The sequence below is a fragment of the Taudactylus pleione genome, unplaced genomic scaffold (assembly GCF_031769625.1).
Source record: "Taudactylus pleione unplaced genomic scaffold, aTauple2 ptg000800l, whole genome shotgun sequence".
Lineage (NCBI taxonomy): Eukaryota > Metazoa > Chordata > Amphibia > Anura > Myobatrachidae > Taudactylus > Taudactylus pleione.
This window is the reverse complement of record NW_028285202.1, coordinates 750,244-771,440: the sequence shown is the minus strand read 5'-3', so window position 1 is coordinate 771,440 and position 21,197 is coordinate 750,244. Positions and strand designations below refer to the sequence as shown.

At 44.4% G+C, this 21,197-nt stretch overlaps 1 protein-coding gene and 1 pseudogene across 2 annotated transcripts in view; one reads left to right on the top strand and one right to left on the bottom strand.

Moving 5' to 3' along the window:
• Positions 1-21,197, top strand: part of LOC148474906 (uncharacterized) — a 117,482-nt gene that overhangs the window by 12,142 nt on the left and 84,143 nt on the right. The window contains 1 exon segment of the mRNA XM_088458021.1: positions 2,130-3,095. Within this exon segment, the coding sequence (XP_088314147.1) occupies positions 2,130-3,095 (966 nt within the window).
• LOC148474908 (uncharacterized) overlaps positions 1-21,197 on the bottom strand; it is an 89,206-nt pseudogene that overhangs the window by 46,441 nt on the left and 21,568 nt on the right. The gene's annotated exons all lie outside the window — the stretch shown is intronic.

The following is a 21,197-nucleotide window of genomic DNA, read 5'->3' as shown; positions in this document are numbered from 1 at the left end:
CCGGTGACACCCCCACGTTTTGCTGCGCCTGCCACGGCACCCAGGGCATGTGCCCTGCTCGCCTCACCCTAGTTATTCTAATGTTCTGAATATATAGCTCCCTACAAGGGGCACACCTATATTATTGTTGTAGTGTCCCTTAGACTAGGAGTTTACTAATACTGCCGTTCTGTCACTTACCAGTGTTATACGGATTGCTCCAAGTGATGCAGATAAAGGACTATAACACAGCATAACAGGGACAATGAAAAGGAGACAGATACCCACCAAGTTCTAATACACAATCTTATTCATAATTTGCTTCTTGCTCAATATTTCTAATTTTTACATTTGCTGTTATTTTATTTTGAAGTTATAGAGAAATGGTTTTATAGTAATATACAGTGCATCCGGAAAGTATTCACAACGCTTCACTTTTTCCACATTTTATGTTACAGCCTTGTTCCAAAATGGAATAAATTCATTTTTGTCCTCAAAATTCTTCATACAGTACCCCATAATGAACACGTGTAAAAAGTTTTTTTGAGATTTTTGCAAATTTAATAAAGAAAAACACTAAGAACTCACATGTACATAAGTATTCACGGTCTTTGCCATGAAGCTCAAAATTGAGGCTCATCCTGTTTCCACTGATCATCCTTGAGATGTTCCTACAGCTTAATTGGAGTCCACCTGTGGTAAATTCAGTTGATTGGACATGATTTTGAAAGGCATACACCTGTCTATATAAGGTCCCATACTTGACAGTGCATGTCAGAGCACAAACCAAGCATGAAGTCCAAGGAATTGTCTGTAGACCTCCTGAGTCAGGATTGTCTCGAGGCACAAATCTGGGGAAAGGTACAGAAAAATATCTGCTGCTTTGAAGGTCCCAATGAGCACAGTGGCCTCATCATCCGTAAATGGAAGAAGTTCGGAACCACCAGGACTCTTCCTAGAGTTGTCCGGCCGGCCAAAATGGGTGAATGTGGGAGAAGGACCCTAGTAATGGAGGTGACCAAGAACCCGATGATCACTCTGTCAGAGCTACAGCATTCCTCTGTGGAGAGAGGAGAACCTTCCAGAAGGACAACCATCTCTGCAGCAATCCACCAATCAGGCCTGTATGGTAGAGTGGCCAAACGGAAGTCACTTCTTAGTAAAAAGCACATGGCAGCCCGTCTGGAGTTTGCCAAATTGCACCTGAAGGACTCTCAGACCATGAGAGACAAAGATTGAACTCTTTGGCGTGAATGCCAGGCATTATGTTTGGAGGATTTCAGGCACCGCTCATAACCTGGCCAATACCATCCCTACAGTGAAGCATGGTGGTGGCAGCATCATGCTGTGGGGGTGTTTTTCATCGGCAGGAACTGGGAGACTAGTCAGTATAGAAGGAAAAATGAATGTAGCAATGTACAGAGACATCCTGGATGAAAACCTGCTCCAGAGCGCTCTTGACCTCAGACTGGGGCGACGGTTCATCTTTCAGCAGGACAACGACCCTAAGCACATAGCCAAGGTATCAAAGGAGTGGCTTCAGGACAACTCTGTGAATGTCTTTGAGTGGCCCAGCCAGAGCCCAGACTTGAATCCTATTGAACATCTCTGGAGAGATCTTAAAATGGCTGTGCACTGATGCTTCACATCCAACCTGATGGAGCTTGAGAGGTGCTGCAAAGAGGAATGGGCAAAACTGGCCAAAGATAGGTGTGCCAAGCTTGTGGCATGATATTCAAAAATACTTGAGGCTGTAATTGCTGCCAAAGGTGCATCAACGAAGTATTGAGCAAAGGTTGTGAATACTTATGTACATGTGATTTCTTAGTTGTTTTTTTTTATGAAATTTGCAAAAATTGGGGAAAAAAATTTTACACGTCATTATCGGGTATTGTGTGTAGAAATTTGAGGACAAAAATGAATTTATTCCATTTTGGAATAAGGCTGTAACATAACAAAATGTGGAAAAAGTGAAGCATTGGGAATACTTTCCTAATGCACTATAAATTGTATTTTACAAGATTGAGTTGTTAGTGCACTCCATTTCTAACATCTGCTTTATGATATATAGCTAATAGTTTAATTTCATTTTGTGAACTACAATTAACTGAACATCTTGACCTCACTAATAGTATGAACATTTCCAACAGATGGACACAAACGCAGGAAGACCTCAGAGGGAGATCTCAGTTTGGCTCCAGATTTTAAAAACGAAAATATCACACAAGATTCTCCAGGAGAATTCCCCATTACCCTAAATATACACCCAGTACCATACAGTGCTGATATATCTGATCCCTCTAATCATGAGGAGTGTTCTCCTGACAACTCAGTTATTGCTACACACAGTACAGCTGATACACATATAATATTTCCATGTTCTGAGTGTGATAAATGTTTTAAACAGAAATCATATCTTGTTATCCATCAGAGAAGTCACACAGGTGAGAAACCATTTCCATGCTCTGAGTGTGGGAAATGTTTTACACAGAAGTCATATCTTGTTACACATCAGAGACATCACACAGGTGAGAAGCCATTTCCATGTTCTGAGTGTGGAAAATGTTTTGTACAGAAATCAAATCTTCTTACACACCAGAGACGTCACACAGGTGAGAAGCCATTCCTATGTTCTGAGTGCGGGCAAAGTTTTATAGAGAAATCAAAGCTTGTTAAGCATCAGAGACGCCACGCAGGTGTGAAGCCATTTCCATGTTCTGAGTGCGGTAAATGTTTTCTAGAGAAAGCAAAGCTTGTTATCCATCAGAGAAGTCACACAGGTGAGAAACCATTTCCATGCTCTGAGTGTGGGAAATGTTTTACACAGAAATCAGATCTTGTTTTGCACCAGAGACGTCACACAGGTGAGAAGCCGTTTCTATGTTCTGAGTGCGGGAAATGTTTTACAGAGAAATCAAATCTTGTTGCACATCAGAGAAGTCACACAGGTGTGAGGCCATTTCCATGTTCTGAGTGTGGGAAATGTTTTTCACAGAAATCAGCTCTTGTTTCGCATCAGAGACATCACACAGGTGAGAAACCATTTCCATGCTCTGAGTGTGGGAAATGTTTTACCAAAAAATCAATGCTTATTAGGCATCAGAGATATCACACAGGTGAGAAATTATATTGATAAGCTGATAGAAGATTAAAACTAGTCACGCAGTATAATATATTATAATCTAGTTAGCACCAACAGATACACTTTAAATAAATGTTACTAACATAAGAATAGAACTTATAACAGTTTCCTTATTCTGTTAGATAATAGCATCCCTCCCCACAATAATAACAAACCATATTATCCTTATATGATGACCTAAGTAACAGTCCCAGAAGTGGCTGGGAGATAAAATGTGGGACATAATAATATTTTGTCATATTCTGTGATCAAAGGTGTGAGATGGTTAATCTAGCTAGTGTCATCAGTGACAGTTTCCTGCGGGGGGGATTCCTTATTTGCTATATATGGGATGGGTGATTAAAGAGGGTTTGAACCATTGCCCCTGTTCCAAATTAGTCTGAGACTCTTTGGCAAATATGGGTTAAAAATGCAAAAATTACATAATTTATGACCAAGTGGACTATTATAACTTAAATATGTGATTTTATTTAAAAAAAAATTAAATACCATATAAATGTCACTACAACTATCTGTGTGTATGTGGTTCCCAGCTGCCTACAGCCAGTAGCCAGCATTGTACCTGTAATTTCCAATGACCGGGGGCTGGTGCTATGGCAGTATCTGTACCAACTGCTTGAAGTGATGGGAACTGGCAGATTGATTTTTATCCAGGAAGATTTTTCCCCACTAACAGCCACAAGTGTTATCCCACTACTGACCATGCCACATATCTGTCCCACCTCTTAGACTGTAAGCTCAGTTATGCAGGGTCATCCTTACCTTTTGTTTCATATCAGTGTATGTCATATGTGTGTATCATGATCCTGTCAGTGTACAGGGCTAAGTAATATGTTGGTGACTGATAAATAAAAGAGAATAATAAATGGAGGATGGTTGTGTAAGAATTATAGCGTAGCACACAGTGGGTGCTGCCATCTGGTGGCTGACACAACATCCATGAGAATACATCCTCTCTATTCACTAGGAGCCTGTGACATCACTGAGGTGCTTAATGTATCCCTCAGCTGTATTCTATAGACTGTCCCCAAATGGCTGCCGGCGCTGTGTGTCAGTAACTTGTGCTATCAGTAGTGTGATGTTGGGATACAGTATATAGAACACTTAAACATTTAGAATATTTTCTTATTCATCCTATGGGGGACACTGGATACACTTATGGTTATAAAATGCAGACACAGGAGCTTGGGCAGTGTAATGTTACCAGCAACAGCTCAAAGCTCCTCCACCTTTATACCTCCATTGACTGTCATGTTTTCTTTACTATTATTACTACCATAGAATCATTCTACAGCTGCTTCTAAGGATGCCTGGCATGGTACGCAGAGCTTCTATGATCGGAACTTCCTGCCTTTAGGCTGTCATATGATTGGCTGAGATGGCGTAGCTCGTCAGGGCACGGTGTTTGTCTCAGGCTGTTGTGGAGCTCACGCAGCTTGTCACACACCCTAGGAAGCTGATCAGTGACTCTTCCCCCTCTACTCTCATGGCTGCCACGGATAGCATCCTGTCTTCTTCTTGAGACCCCTAACTATCTGGCAGAGCCGTAACTACACTTTTGGTGCCCTGTGCCAGAAAGAGCATTGGCGCCTCCGCATTTCTCAAATAGGGACATAAAGTACCCAAAAAAGGGTCATGGCCTCATGGGGAAGGACCAGGGAAGAGATAGGGGAGGCCAGGAGATGCTGGAGCTGAAATAAGAGGAAGCTACAAGTGAGAATGATAAACAGAAAATTGACAGGCCTGAACAGCGCCCCTTGTCCTGCGGTGCCCTGTGCCATGGCACATGCCGCACTACCCTAGTTATGGCCCTGCTATCTGGCAGAAGCCAATATTTATGTGGGCCTACTGGAAACTATAATTTTAGCCTCCGCAATTTTGGCATTACTTTAGACTTAAATGAAACATGCAGAGTGCAAGAGGACTGTGGAGTCCCTTGCATACTCTGGGGTGGACTTCTGCAGTCCCAAACTGGATAAGTTAATTTTTCTGGCCATAAAGAGAAACTGTTCTTTTCTCCCTGTTAATGCTCCTAGATGAAAGCGCTCCAGGTTTTGATCCTTTATCCATTTGGGAAGATGAAGATGCAACCTCCAAAGAGTCAGCAGTATGAACCTTGAGGAGGACTGTAGAGAGGAAAACAGGCTTGGGCAGCTTGGCATTTAGCTCTTAAGCCTAACAACCAACAGCATAATAGGCAGTTGGCCCTCCGGGTACCTCCTTTGATCATAGCCAATATTGCTTCTCTTCCTAGACCAATAATTCAATCCCATCACAGGTGCCAAGATGAGAGATGTCGGATACATCCATAGATCTAATGAATTTGCTGTCCAGACAAATTTTCACTACGAGTCTTCATGCTAGCCAACCAAGAGTGTTCTGCTGTAAGTGAAACCATTCATTCCCTATTTTCATTTCATCTTTAGTTATTATTCCATTCATGCACCATTAGAAGGGATTACTGGTCCGAAAACCAAATGGCTCCTTTCGACCCATTCAGATCATGAAATCCCTAATCCAGTTGCAGGTGGACAAATTCAAGATGGAGTCCTATCATTCAGTTATCAACATCATAGAATAAGACGAGATATTGGTGTCCATTGACAACAGGGATATGTACTTGTGTTTTTCAATCTGGGAGGGACAACGGTGTCTCTTACTTTTCAGCCTGACTAAAGTCCCAAAGATGGTCACACATAGCAAGGAAGTGTTGGCTTCTCAGGTCCAGGGAAAGGGGGACTGTCATCCCTTACCCGAGAGATCTGCTTATCAAGATGGACGCCTCAGACCTGCTGCAGGCTCATGTTCTGGAGACAGCCTGGACATTGGCATTTCACAGCTTGGTTATCAGATACACACATCTCACATCTTCCCAGGGAATCCCACAGATGTAATACTTTTGTTACCCATTATGCCAGTGTTGGATGTAAGGTGGACCTGGCTACTGAGTGACCCTTCCCTTAGGGCAGATTTGGGGGTATGCAATCGGGAAGCCGACTGCCTAAATACCGACAACCGGCTTCCCGACTGTCATATCCTGGCAAGGGTGAAATGCCGGGCGTCTAGATGTAGACGCCCGCATTTCCCCGACGCCGGGAGACCGGTGCCCGGCATCCCGATCGTAGTGATGCCGGGCGCCGTGAGCGGACAGCTGCGGGGGGGAGGGTTAGGTTTAAGGCTCCCGGGGGGGACTTAGGGTCAGGCACCCCCCCGGGAGGGTTAGGGTTAGGCTAGGGGGAGGGTTAGGGTTAGGCACCCCTGGGGGGGACTTAGGTTTAGGCAGCGGGGAAGGGGGTGGTTAGGGTTAGGCACTTAGAGGGGGGATTAGGGTCAGGCACTTGGGGGGGGGGAAGTTAGGGTTAGGTTAGTAGATACTCACCTATCCACGATCGGGATTTCCAGTGCTGTCAGGCTTCCGCTGCTCGGAACTCTGCTCATGTCGGGCTGCTGCTGTCGGGAATCATACCAATTCCGATTTGGGAAATCCCCAGAGTATCCAGTGTCCGAATGAGAAAATAGAATTTCTGTACTTAAGTTTGATTTTATTCTATAACTACATTTTATTCTTTATGTAGTGAATAAGTATATGAAATAATTTGTATACAATTTCACACTTGTAATAAATTACTGTTTATAATCACATATGTAATTACAATACTATGAACATGATGTACAATTGTATGGTCTGTAAATAAAAAAGTGATAAAATCTATAATTATCAACCTAGTGGACGTCCTGTTATTAAGAGAATTTCTTAAGAATATAAAAAGAAAATGAATGGGGACAGCTGGTAGTAATATGGAGGAGCTAGTACGTGTGGGGGAATCTCGTGCACAATGAAAGGTGGTAATATATTTTATTATTTGCTGTCAGTGGTGCTCTAACAGGTTCCCATATAGTGGTGTATGCTGGGATTCCATCCAGCTCTTCCACATTGTCATGTATCCCGGCTATATAAGGTGTGATGTAATTTCTTAGGCTTCTATGTACATGTTCTCAGCACCGTTACTATTCCAGTCTCTAACCTGAGCTGCGTGTTCTTCCTATATAGAGATGATGACATTCAGTAAGCTTTTACCATGATGCCCTGGGGACAGGACACGTTAGAGAATAGGGGGTAACTTGCTGGATAATCTCTGTGGTTTTGGAATGAAAGCTGACACTGATGAGCAACAAGCCATATTTATTACATCCAACACAGACCTTGGTATGGATCTAGCATTTTTTTTAGAATTGAGTGCTTTTATATATATATATATATATATATATCACACTCGTCTTGTGGGATCTATTTTAAAGCATTCCTTGATAAAGATTGAAACATGTCGGTATAGGAGAGCATAGAGCCGCTGAGGCCACCTTGCGGAGCCCACCCTGTATGATTGGAGATATGCTTTAAAACATGTTCAGGTGATTGTCCAGACACACCACAATGAAATGTGGCTCTATACCAGTATAAGTTATTCCCCTTTTGTCTGGTGGTCCGTGATGCTGTTATATTGTCAGCCCACAAGGTATGTAGATGTGCTGGCTAGAGGTGTCTTCTATTCCCGAATAACCTGGGGAGAATTAGTTCCATCCGCCCAGATACATCCCAGGGGACACTGCAGGTGACAACCTTGATGGTAAGAGGAGAGCACTGGATGACTGAGGGAGAGCCGCTGATATTAGCGCTGCCTCTAGGTACATGGTGCCGGCCGGCTAGATGTCAGCAGATACTGAGGATGGCTCCTGTAACAGTAGTGAGGGTGGAAGGTAAGGAAACCTCCAATGACTGCAGGCGGCAGATCCCTCACACATTTCTCTGTTACCAACACACGGATTCTTCATAAGGAAACTGAGTATTATGTTTGCACAGCGGGATGTTTATATATCAGATTAACCCAACGAGTTACTTGCAGACGAGCTGAGCATTCATGTTATGTTCACCTGTTGTGTGGGGAGCTACACTATGTGGGGATATATATTATGTAGGGAACTATACTATGTGGGGAGATATATTATGTAGGGAACTATACTATGTGGGGAGATATATTATGTAGGGAACTATACAATGCGGGGAGATATATTATGTAGGGAACTATACAATGTGGGGAGATATATTATGTAGGGAACTATACTATGTGGGGAGATATATTATGTAGGGAACTATACAATGCGGGGAGATATATTATGTAGGGAACTATACTATGTGGGGAGATATATTATGTGGGGGGCTATACTTTGTGGGGAGCTATACTATGAGGGGAGCTATATCCAAGGTAGAGATATATAGGGACCTATACTATGTGGAGGAGCTACACTATGTGGAGAAAGATACTATGTGAGAGATATGTGGGGGGCTATACTATGTAGGGAGGTATATTATGGAGGCAGCTATACTATGTAGGGAGGTATATTATTGAGGCAGCTATACTATGTAGGGAGGTATATTATGGAGGCAGCTATACTATGTAGGGAGGTATATTATGGAGGCAGCTATACTATGTGAGAGATATGTGGGGGGCTATACTATGTAGGGAGGTATATTATGGAGGCAGCTATACTATGTAGGGAGGTATATTATTGAGGCAGCTATACTATGTAGGGAGGTATATTATGGAGGCAGCTATACTATGTAGGGAGGTATATTATGGAGGCAGCTATACTATGTAGGGAGGTATATTATGGAGGCAGCTATACTATGTAGGGAGGTATATTATGGAGGCAGCTATACTATGTAGGGAGGTATATTATGGAGGCAGCTATACTATGTAGGGAGGTATATTATGGAGGCAGCTATACTATGTAGGGAGGTATATTATGGAGGCAGCTATACTATGTAGGGAGGTATATTATGGAGGCAGCTATACTATGTAGGGAGGTATATTATGGAGGCAGCTATACTATGTAGGGAGGTATATTATGGAGGCAGCTATACTATGTAGGGAGGTATATTATGGAGGCAGCTATACTATGTAGGGAGGTATATTATGGAGGCAGCTATACTATGTAGGGAGGTATATTATGGAGGCAGCTATACTATGTAGGGAGGTATATTATGGAGGCAGCTATACTATGTAGGGAGGTATATTATGGAGGCAGCTATACTATGTAGGGAGGTATATTATGGAGGCAGCTATACTATGTAGGGAGGTATATTATGGAGGCAGCTATACTATGTAGGGAGGTATATTATGGAGGCAGCTATACTATGTAGGGAGGTATATTATGGAGGCAGCTATACTATGTAGGGAGGTATATTATGGAGGCAGCTATACTATGTAGGGAGGTATATTATGGAGGCAGCTATACTATGTAGGGAGGTATATTATGGAGGCAGCTATACTATGTAGGGAGGTATATTATGGAGGCAGCTATACTATGTAGGGAGGTATATTATGGAGGCAGCTATACTATGTAGGGAGGTATATTATGGAGGCAGCTATACTATGTAGGGAGGTATATTATGAAAAAGAGGGGGGCCCTAACTGCACAGGTTGTGCAGATGTTAGTATAAAGATATTAGTGTATAGATAGAGAGAATTTATTAATGATTACTGTTTTTTTTTATAGACTGGTAGTGATTCTAAACAATACTGTATAAACTAAGAAAATCCCTCTGTGGGATCCTCAGATAATGGGTAGAATCCTAGTTTACCAGTGGTGCGCTCCAGAGTCTTAAATTCAATGATCTAGAAATATCCAAGAGAAAAAGGATTCTGTTTGGGGGGACACTTACAAAAAGGAGCTAAACTATGTGGGGGGCTTTACTATGTGGGGAGTTATACTATGTGGCAGTAATACCCCCATAGGGACACCAGCCTGTAGTCACCACTCTCCCCCCTGTGTGGTAATAGGCAGCACTAATAGTAACACTGTATAATAATGCCTCAGTGACATACAGGACATCAGGTGTCTATGGCGGAACTGCCAGTCCCTACTTGTTCTCACCTGGATCAGGTTACACACAAGACTTCTGGTCTGTGTGGTCCACCTGACTTTCTCTCTGTGTTCCATTCGATATTCGGTTGTGCGTTCCATCTGACTTACGGTCCGGAAAGGGATTTATTCTCTATCAACATCCGGGTCAGTGCTGAGAAGAGAGGAGACATCGCTGTGTCTGGGAGCCGGTAATGAATGCTATTATGCAGGAGGAGCAGCCTGTGGTGTCCTATTATTATACAGGGGTGCAGCTTGTGGTGTCCTGTTATTATACAGGGTGAGCAGCCTGTGGTGTCCTGATATTATACAGGGGGAGCAGCGTGTGGTGTCCTGTTATTATTATACAGGGGAGCAGCATGTGGTGTCCTGTTATTATACAGGGTGAGCAGCCTGTGGTGTCCTGATATTATACAGGGGGAGCAGCGTGTGGTGTCCTGTTATTATTATACAGGGGAGCAGCATGTGGTGTCTTGTTATTATACTGGGGTAGCAGCCTTCGGTGGCTTTATTATTATAATTGGTACTTGTGTACTTTACAGATTCATTGCAGAGAGAACCCAAGTGTCCTACACTCATTATTATTATCAATCATGGTAATGTCTAAATCCCCTTCACGGAGAGGACCCTGATGTCATCAGCCAGTGTCCAGCGTCATTCCCTACCTTCCAAGTGGGCATAGAGGGGGAATATAACCTTGTAGAAAGCGTAGCGAGCCACCAAGCCTTTAGCATGGCGAGCGGACAACTTTCTTCTTTAGGTGGGGACAACTATCAGTACTTGTGTACGTAAAGTATAAAAGTACCATTTAAAACATTAATTTGGTTATCTCTGCAATGAGTCCATAAAGTACACAAGTACATTATAATTATACAGGGGAGCAGCCTGTGGTGTCCTGTTATATTTATTTTTATACAGGGGGAGCATCCTGTGGTGTTCTGTTATTATTACAATACAGGGGAGCAGCCTGTGGTGTCCTGTTATATTTATTTTTATACAGGGGGAGCATCCTGTGGTGTTCTGTTATTATTACAATACAGGGGGAGCAGCCAGTGGTGTCCTGTTATTGAAATTATACATGGGGAGCAGCCTGTGGTGTCCTGTTATTATTACAATACAGGGGAGCAGCCTGTGGTGTCCTGTTATATTTATTTTTATACAGGGGGAGCATCCTGTGGTGTTCTGTTATTATTACAATACAGGGGGAGCAGCCAGTGGTGTCCTGTTATTGAAATTATACATGGGGAGCAGCCTGTGGTGTCCTGTTATTAATATTATATAGGGGGAGCAGCCTGTGGTGTCCTGTTATTATTTACTGGAGAAGCCTGTCGTGTCCTTCTATTTCTATGCAGCAGAAGCAGCCTTTGGTGCCCTGGTATTATGCAGGAGGAGCAGCCTGTGGTGCCCTGGTATTATGCAGGAGGAGTAGCCTGTGGTTTCCTTTTTTATTAATGTCCTGTTACTAGTATACAGGGGTAGAAGCCTGTGTTGTGTTTTTGCTGTTATTTATTATTAATATAATAATACAGGGGGAGCAGCCTTTGGTGGCCTGTTATTATTACTATTATACAGGAAGAGCAGTGTATTATTATTATCATCAATTATATAATATGTAATTGTGAGGAATGAATATATTTTTCAATTTCTAGTATATATATATTGTGATAACTTGGGGTAATTAGCTCTATAGATTGGAGTCCACACATGGCATTCCAGTAAAATAAATGGGATGGTGCTTTACTTCCAGAAGGGAAATCAGGTACAACACAAAGGAACAGAAAATAATAAACAACCTAGCCCCTGTTTAGGGCGTCTAACTCACTTCTTGAGCCCTATCGTGGTGCAGCTAGTCTGCCAACAAAGTCTCTGCCTGCTTCTCTGCAGGTCTATAGCCAGCTCCAGCCTGGCTTGGCTGCCACAGCTACACAAACACAGTCCTGGTGGCCTTCCCTGTATCCTACAGATATAGGCCCTGGCTTCCTCAGCCTGCAGCTTCACTGCTTTATTGTCACTCAGTCTGAGAGTTTATGGTCCCCCCTAGCCTCCTGCAAGGTCCAGACACAGGCCTCCTGGCCCCCAATGCCTTGCTCAGGTTCACTGGGCTCTCTGGCTGCCACAGTCCCACATGGACTATCTCCAACAGCAGCCTGACTGGTCTGCCTTCTCATCAGCCCACACCTGAGCTCTCTCCACAAGGCAGCCACAGGTGTATCACAACTCAGTATTAATACCCTGTGTGGGAGGATCTCTTCAACCCCACACCGAATGGCGTTGGTGAGCAGCAGAATCAGTGTGGGGTTGGAGAGATCCTCCCACACAGAATCTGCTGCTCACCAACGCCATCTCTGGTGACACTGCCAATATATATATATATATATATATATATATATAAGTGAGAAGGTGTGTGTGTCTCTTTGTCTTTTATGCACGGCTATGTTTGTAGTTCATCAAGACCATGGAGGAGTTCATCAAGACCATGGAGGTCAACATAGTGCCCACTAAGTAGGCTGTGGAGTCTCTGATTTGAAATTTTGGTATTTAACAAGTTCACTCAGGATGTTTTCCAGTGCCTAAAACTGCAATGATGTGAAGGCACAGGCTGATATGTACCAGGGTGGGTCAGGCAGCAGAGCTCCAAAGAGCAGTGAGTCGGAGGATCAACTGTCACACTGCACCTGCACTGACAGTTACTCATTTCCTCATACATTCTCATATGCCATGCTCTCCAATGTTGGTCTGCAATGAAGAAAATGAAGGCTGTAGATGTACTTCAGGGTCCATTCTTCAACCCGGGCAACGCTGTGTATCCCAGCTAGTATATATATATATATATAATATATATAAGTAGAGCCCAAAGTATCCCCAATCTCCTCAATTTGTAACTAATTTTAATTGGAGCAAATTTGTATCAGAGGCCCTATACTCCAGGCCATGAGTTACAGTGGTGTAACCTTTAGCAATACAGCATTGTGTGAGTCACTTAGAGTCTTATACAGCTCCTGTGACCAGGGCTCTATAGCTCTGGGAATAGAGAAGGACCTAACGGTGACTCAGCGCTTCGTATCCTCCTATAGGCCTGAGTCAGAGGCGCAGGCAGATGATGTTCGGTTGCAATTTCTCACGGATTCGCAACTACAAAATATGGAAATAGGAGTTTAGGCATTCTCCTTGTGCACTACCGTGCAACACGCTCTTTGCATATTCGAGCAATGCTAAATTGTGCTGGTGGATCCAAAATATGCCCGTAAACCTCCCGCAACATGCTCTTGACACTTTGGGGACTATTCAGACCCGGATGCTAAGCTGCGCTCTGTCGCAGCCAAAAGGGGAATGGGTATGCAAATTCCACGATCGCACTGCCTGGGTTAAGGACGCCCTCTATGTCTTAGAGAGCAACGGCAGAGTGAGCACACGCCAGTCTTAAAACGCCCACTTTTCTTTCTTAGGACAAGTCATCTCCAGGAAGTGTATGAATAATCAGTAACATCGAGAGCCATCGGAGCTGCACGCAGTGCTTGAGGTAGACCCTAACCCGCCGCAAGCACTGCAGGTTTGAAATACAACCAAGTGACGTGTACAATGACGCTTCCATGCTAATTATGCACACCCATAAAATGCCGTTTTGGCGCCCAGACACTCCTGCGTTCGCACCACCAATCCCCCGTTCACAAGCACCTTCCCCTGTTACCACCCACAAACAGCGCTGTCACTCAAAGTAGCATCCAGTCTGTGTACTACGAGCGCACGATTCCCGGACACAGTGACTGGTTCGCGCATGTGTATTTTGCCGCATATGCATGCGCAGATGTGCGACAATCACCAATAGTGAGTGATTGCGACTTAGCGCCTGGGTCTGTATCAGGCCCTTTATTTTGCAACGACTTTACGTCACCTCCAAGTCTCCACCCTGAATTGCCCATGGGTCGCAGAATCCGACTCATAATGGTGATGTCATATGCAAATGCTTATGTCATCGCACACTTCAGTTTGCGCGTGCGCATTAGCAATAAATTGCTCAGCTGCGCAAATATTGGTACTGCGTCCACATCTAAAGCAGAACCTATGTTTACATGTGTACTCTGTGGTGTCCGCCACGTGGACGAAACATGTTGGAGCCCTGACCACTACACAAGCCACCAGCCACCTTTCATCAATAGAGCCAGAGGCCAGAAAGATTGCCGGAGGCACAGCGGAGATCGCTGCATGCTGAGCTTCAACCCCCGCTAACAGACTGGGTACAGTCCGCTGACAGCAGAGTGGGAGCGAGTACAGCATCAAGCGGCACATGTTCACCAGCAACAAAGGACAACGCTGCTTTTAGGGTAAGATAGGGACAGTTACCCGTTTGCACTGCACCAAAGCAGCGGGCACCTATCATTCCCACAAAAGGAGTGTAAACATTTATGCTTAAATATCACTGGTACTTTATCATTTTCATTTAATTTTGCACTAGCCACATTTCATTTTTGTTGTTTTATTTTTATTTTATCTTCATTTCTATTCAAAGCAACTCATCCTCTTTTCTTCTTTTTTATTTTATTTAAGTATTTACATACCTCCTTTTTATTTGTTCGTTTGGTATTCACTTTTCTGTGGACCAGCAGGTATCAATAGTAATTAGTACATACAAATCCCCCCCCCCCCCCCCAAAAAGCGCTTCTTGCATTAACCACTTTTACACTATTTCGAGTAGTGACAACAGAAGCAGCTATAAATTTCACAGGTGCGCTACTAGGTTATCAACCAGGATTATTATAATTATACTTACTTCTAGACAGCTGAGGTTGAGATAGGACACTGATTCCGTGAGGATGCATCTGGGAGTGTCACAGTGACATCACTTATACCTATAGTAATAATACAGGGACATGACTGGGGAGGTGAGGGGATCTGGGAGTGTCACAGTGACATCACTTATATCTATAGTAATAATACAGGGACATGACTGGGGAGGTGAGGGGATCTGGGAGTGTCACAGTGACATCAGTTATATCTATAGTAATAATACAGGGACATGACTGGGGAGGTGAGAGGATCTGGGAGTGTCACAGTGACATCACTTATACCTATAGTAATAATACAGGGACATGACTGGGGAGGTGAGGTGATCTGGGAGTGTCACAGTGACATCACTTATATCTATAGTAATAATACAGGGACATGACTGGGGGGTAAGAGGATCTGGGAGTGTCACAGTGACATCACTTATATCTATAGTAATAATACAGGGACATGACTGGGGAGGTGAGGGGATCTGGGAGTGTCACAGTGAAATCACTTATATCTATAGTAATAATACAGGGACATGACTGGGGAGGTGAGGGGATCTGGGAGTGTCACAGTGACATCACTTATATCTATAGTAATAATACAGGGACATGGCTGTGGAGTTGAGGTTTTCTGGGAGGGTCACAGTGAAATCACTTATATCTATAGTAATAATACTGCAACATGGCTGTGGAGTTGAGGTTTTCTGGGAGTGTATGCAGTGATAATTATTGTCTTTTCTAATACACAGGATAATACAGTGGTAAAGAAGATATCCTGTGAGTGTGAGACACCTAGCAGCCATTTCCGTGTGTCAGGAGGACTGAGTAGGACCAGAGGGCCTGATTCTGACCCACTCGCGAGCGCAGGACACTCACAAGCGGGTCTATGGTGCCTAAGGGGGTCATTCAGACCCGCTCGTGAGCGTCAGTACGCTCGCAAGCGGGTCGATGTTCCCCACTGCGCATGCGCACGACGGAGGGAGCTCCGTCGTGCGCATGCGCGAGGCCCGGCGAGCGACGGGCTTTCCATCGCTCCGGGTCTCGCACCAAAGGGGGCGTGCTGTCGATGTTGATTGACAGCACGCCCCCTTTGGTGGGCGTGCCTGCCAGATGGAGGCGTTCCCATGGGAACGCCTACCGTCTGAAGCCGGCCCCACTGACATCACTAGTGATGTCAGTGGGAGTGATTTTGGCTCTGATAGAGCCAAAATCACTCCAGGGCTTGTGGCAGGAAGACCCTAACGCAGGGTCTCCGTCGCAAGTCCGATGGTCAAGATCATCGCGACCATCTTTTTGGCCGCTCGCATATGCTGTGGGTGGTAACCCACAGCTATACGAGCGGCCAGGAGGCCGCTCCATTTTCATGGAGGAGGGCCCTGATTCAGAGCGAGCGCTCTGGTCAGAGCGTTCAGCTCTGAATCAGGCCCTAAGTGCGCATGCGCACAACAGAGGGAGCTCCGTCATGCGCATGCGCGAGACCCGGCGAGCGATGGTGAATCCGTCACTCGGGGTCTCGCACCAAAGGGGGCGTGCTGTCGATGGTGAGTGACAGCACGCCCCCTTTAGTGGGCGTGCTGTCGATGGTGAGTGACAGCACGCCCCCTTTAGTGGGCGTGCCGGGGGCGTGGCTGCCAGACGAGGCGTTCCCATGGGAACGCCTACCGTCTGGGTCCGGCCCCACTGACATCACTAGTGATGTCAGTGGGAGTGATTTTGGCTCTGATAGAGCCAAAATCACTCCAGGGCTTGCTGCAGCGAGACCCTACCGCAGGGTCTCGTCGCAAGCCTGATGGTCGCGATGGTCTTGACCATCGCGACCATCATCATGGACGCTCGCATAAGCTGTGGGTAGTAACCCACAGCTATGCGAGCGTCCAAGATGCCTCTCCAAGAATAGGTAGGAGGGCCCTGATTCAGCGCGACCGCTCTGGTCAGAGCGTCCGGCTCTGAATCAGGCCCAGAGTCCCATCACGGTGCCTCCACCTCACTCACTGATACATGAGACACAATGACCAGAAACTTACCAAGAAGATCATTCAGCTGGTGACTGCTGGGAATGGGGCATTATACAGTAACACCAGGGGATGTGTCTGGGTGATGACTGGAGAGGTGACTGCTGGGAATGGGACATTATACAGTAACACCAGGGGATGTGTCTGGGTGATGACTGGAGAGGTGACTGTTGGGAATGGGACTTTATACAGTAACACCAGGGGATGTGTCTGAGTGATGACTGGAGAGGTGACTGCTGGGAATGGGACATTATACAGTAACACCAGGGGATGTGTCTGGGTGATGACTGGAGAGGTGACTGCTGGGAATGGGACATTATACAGTAACACCAGGGGATGTGTCTGGGTGATGACTGTTTCATTGTGTGTGTCAGGTTCCTATAAGGTGTCAGGATGTCACTGTCTATGTCTCCATGCAGGACGGGGAGTATATAGAGGAACACAGGGGTCTGTACAAGGACGTGATGATGGAGAATCACCGGCCCCTCACATCACTGGGTAAGAGGAGACAGTCATTTATTGTACCGGGGAGAGCAGGTATGGGGGCCCACTATATACACACATCATCTGATAATAACATATATACAATGTACTCAGTCACTGTGTGTCTCCTACAGATGGACCCAGTAACAGAAATACCCCAGAGAGATGTCCCCGTCCTCTTTATTAACAGGATTGTACAGAGGAGAATCACAGGATCCCACAGGGGCATCAGGTAGGTGGGATTTAGGGTCTCACCAATATACCAAAGTGACTGTCTCTATATAATCTGTATAAGCAGCTGTGTGATATTCTACTGTTTCAACTTAATTAATGAATTAAAACATTATTTATATGTTAATATATTTTTTTGTGGATATTTTAGTGTGAAGACCTAATATTAAGGCAGAAGATATAGAGGGAGAAGAAGAGACGTATGTATATTGTGTGTAGGATTATTTAATTTTTATTATCAGTTATTTATATACCGCTCATATTCCACAGCGCTTTACATAGAGAATATTCGGCCATGCACATCCGTCCCTGCACCAGTGGAGCGTACAATCTATATTTCCTACTACATGCTCACACACATACACACTAGGGTTAAGTTTTGTTGGAAGCCAATTAACCTACCAGTATATTTTTGGATTGTGGGAGGAAACCGGAGCACCCAGAGGAAACCCACGCAAGCACAAGGAGAATATACAACCTCCACACAGTTAGGGCCGTAGTGGGCATCGAACCTATGACCTCAGTGCTGTGAGGCAGTGATGCTAACCACTACACCGTCTGTGCTGCCCGATGTGATAAATATGGAGTCTGTGTCAGTTTTCATTCCTAAACCACAGATTATCCAGCAAGTTACCCCCCTAGTCTCTAACAGTGTCCAGTGAAGCCAAATGTGCCTTCCAAGCCAATCTGGGAGTGCTGAGACCATGTACATGGAAGCCTAATCAGTAGCATCACACCTTACATAGCCGGCATACACGACACTGTGGAAGGACTGGCTGGAATTCCAGCATACACCACTATGGGCTCGGTTCAATGCAATGCGAATTGAATAGTCCTGGGACGGAGCTCCCGGAGCTATTAAATTCTACGCACTGTTACCCCGACTAAGGATTTCTCCTCGCATCCCTCCTGAGGTGCGAGCTGAAATCCGATAAAACTTCTGGAGCAATGCGGTTTTCTGCACATAGCTGCAATTAAACACCATGTTTGAGGCGCGACAGGAGTAAGAACCGGAATTCTCCGACAAAACAGAGCAATGAATTGAATCGAGCCCTATGTGGGAACCTGTTAGAGGACCACTGACTTCAAGTAATAACAGATAATATCATATCACATGTCAACGTGCACATGAGATCCCCCCAGCACTTACTATCTCCTCCATATTACTACCAGCTGTCCCAATCATTTCCTTTTTATATTATTAACTTATACTCTTAATAAACACAGGACGTACACTTGGTTGATAATTATAGATTTTACCACTTTTTTTTATCTACTGATCATACAATTGTACATCATGTTCATATATACAGTACACAGTATTATTACATATGTGATAATATATACACAGTAATATTTCATATGTAATAATATATATACAGATTTGTGATTTCAAGTGTGAGATAATATATACACAGAATTGTTATTGCATATGTGCGATATTATATACACAGTATTGTTATTACATATGTGATAATATATACACAGGATTGTTATTTCATGTGTAATAATATATACAAACTTATTTCCTGTACTTTTTTATTGCATAAAGAATTACATTTAAATATACATAATAAAATCAAACTACAGAAATTCTATTTTCTCATTCATCGCATGGTGATGTTGGATACACTGAGGATTTCCCAAAGCTGCCTCTAAGTTAAGGGTCACCCAGTAGCCAGGTGTGCACTACCTTACATCCGACACTGGCATCATGGGTAACAAAAGTATTACATCTGTGGAATTCTGCGGGAAGATGTGAGATGTATGTAACTGATAACCAAGCAATGAAATTCCCATTTCTGGGCTGTTTCCAGAACATGAGCCTGCAACAGGTCTGGGGGGTCATCTTGATAAGGTCTCTCAGGGGAGGATGGCAGACCTTCCTCCCCTGGACCTAAGAGGGACAGCCAACACTTCCTTGTTGTTTGTTACTATCTTTGGGACTGTAGCCAGGCTGAGAAGTAGGGCCTGACACTGAAGGTACAGAATGACAAACATGAGGAGACACCAGTGTCCCTCTCAGATTGGAAAACACAAAGTACAAATCCTGGTTGTCCATGGACACCAATAACTTGTCATATTTTATGCTGTTCATGAATGAAAGGACTCCATCTTAGATTACGGAATTCACGATCTAAATGGGTCGGAAGGAGCCATTTTGTGTTTGGATCAGGAATCCCTTCTAATGGTCCATGAATGAAATAACAACTAAAAATAGCAACTGAATGGCTTCACTTAAAGCATAACACTCTGGTCAGCAGGAAGACTCGTAGTGAAAATTTATCTGGACAGTAAACTCACTAGATCTATGGATGTATCCCTGACATACCTCTCATCCTGGCACCTGTGGTGGGATTGAATTGTTGGTCTAGGATGAGAAGCAATATTGGTGATGATCAACATAGGTACCTGGGGAGCCAACTGCCAATACACCTGCTTGTTGTTAGGCTTAAGAGCTTGATGCCAAGCTCCCTAAGCCTGTTTTCTTCTCTGCATCCCTCCCTAAGGATCAGACTACTGACTCTTGGGAGACTGACTCTTCGCCCTTCCCATATGGACAAAGGAGCAAAACCTGGGACCCTTTGGTCTAGGAGCAATAGCAGGGAGAAAGGAAGTGTTTCTCTTCATGGCCAGATAAATTCACTTATGCAGTTTGGGACTGCAGAAGACCGCCCCAGAGTCCTCTTGGACTTTGCATGTCTCTTTTAAGTTTAAAGCCATAGGTGACAGCATGCCAAAATTGCTAAGGATAAATTATAGTTCCCATTAGGCCTACATAAATGTTGGCTTCTGCCAGATAGAGGCCTCAAGGATATGCTTGCCAAAATCAACATATATAATTTTAGTCTGACAGATTCCAGACTCTCAGTCATTGGCCAAAGTTAAACTGGACCGCTAACTGAGGCCCCGGCATCAGTGTAAATAGTACTGAAGGTGTCCACAATTTTCCTATGCGTGCTCTTCCTTAGCAGAACAGGGTAAATAAACAATTTGTTTCTAATACCTCTACTACAATGAACTATGTGGAAACTCAGGTTCCTCATTGCTGGATGGCATGTACTAGATTGTCCACTCCAGCTTCCTATTGGAGTCCTCATTAAGACATGAGGAAACCTCATAATCAGAGTCTTTCTCCACTTCACCTTACTCTTGGAAGGAATAGACTCAGTCAGACCTTTCCAGATACTATAAAACTGAGAGCGAACATTTCAGAGGTCTAGAAGTGTTATCAGATGTCGCAATCCTCTGTAAGTAAGATAGGTGGACCATGCTTTAAATTGACCTTGCCAGTATTTGAGCCCAGGCTGGCTCATCAGGAGGAGCAAATGAGGACCCAAAAGGGTTCTAGTAGAGCTCACTGGTAGACAGGATGCTATCTGTAGCAGCCATGGGAGGAGTAGAGGACAGAGAGTCTCTGATCAGCTTCCTAGGGTGTGTAGCAAGTTGCGTGAGCTCCACCACAGCCTGAGACAAAGACCTTATCCTGGCGAGCTACGCCATCTCAGCCAATCAAATGGGTGTCTGTAGGCAGGAGGTTCCGATTCTATCAGCTTCCCATTCTGTGCCAGGCATCTTTAGAAGTGGCTGCATAATGCTTATAAGGTAGTCATAAAAGTGTCCTCCATAGGATGAATAAAAAAAATATTCTAAACAATT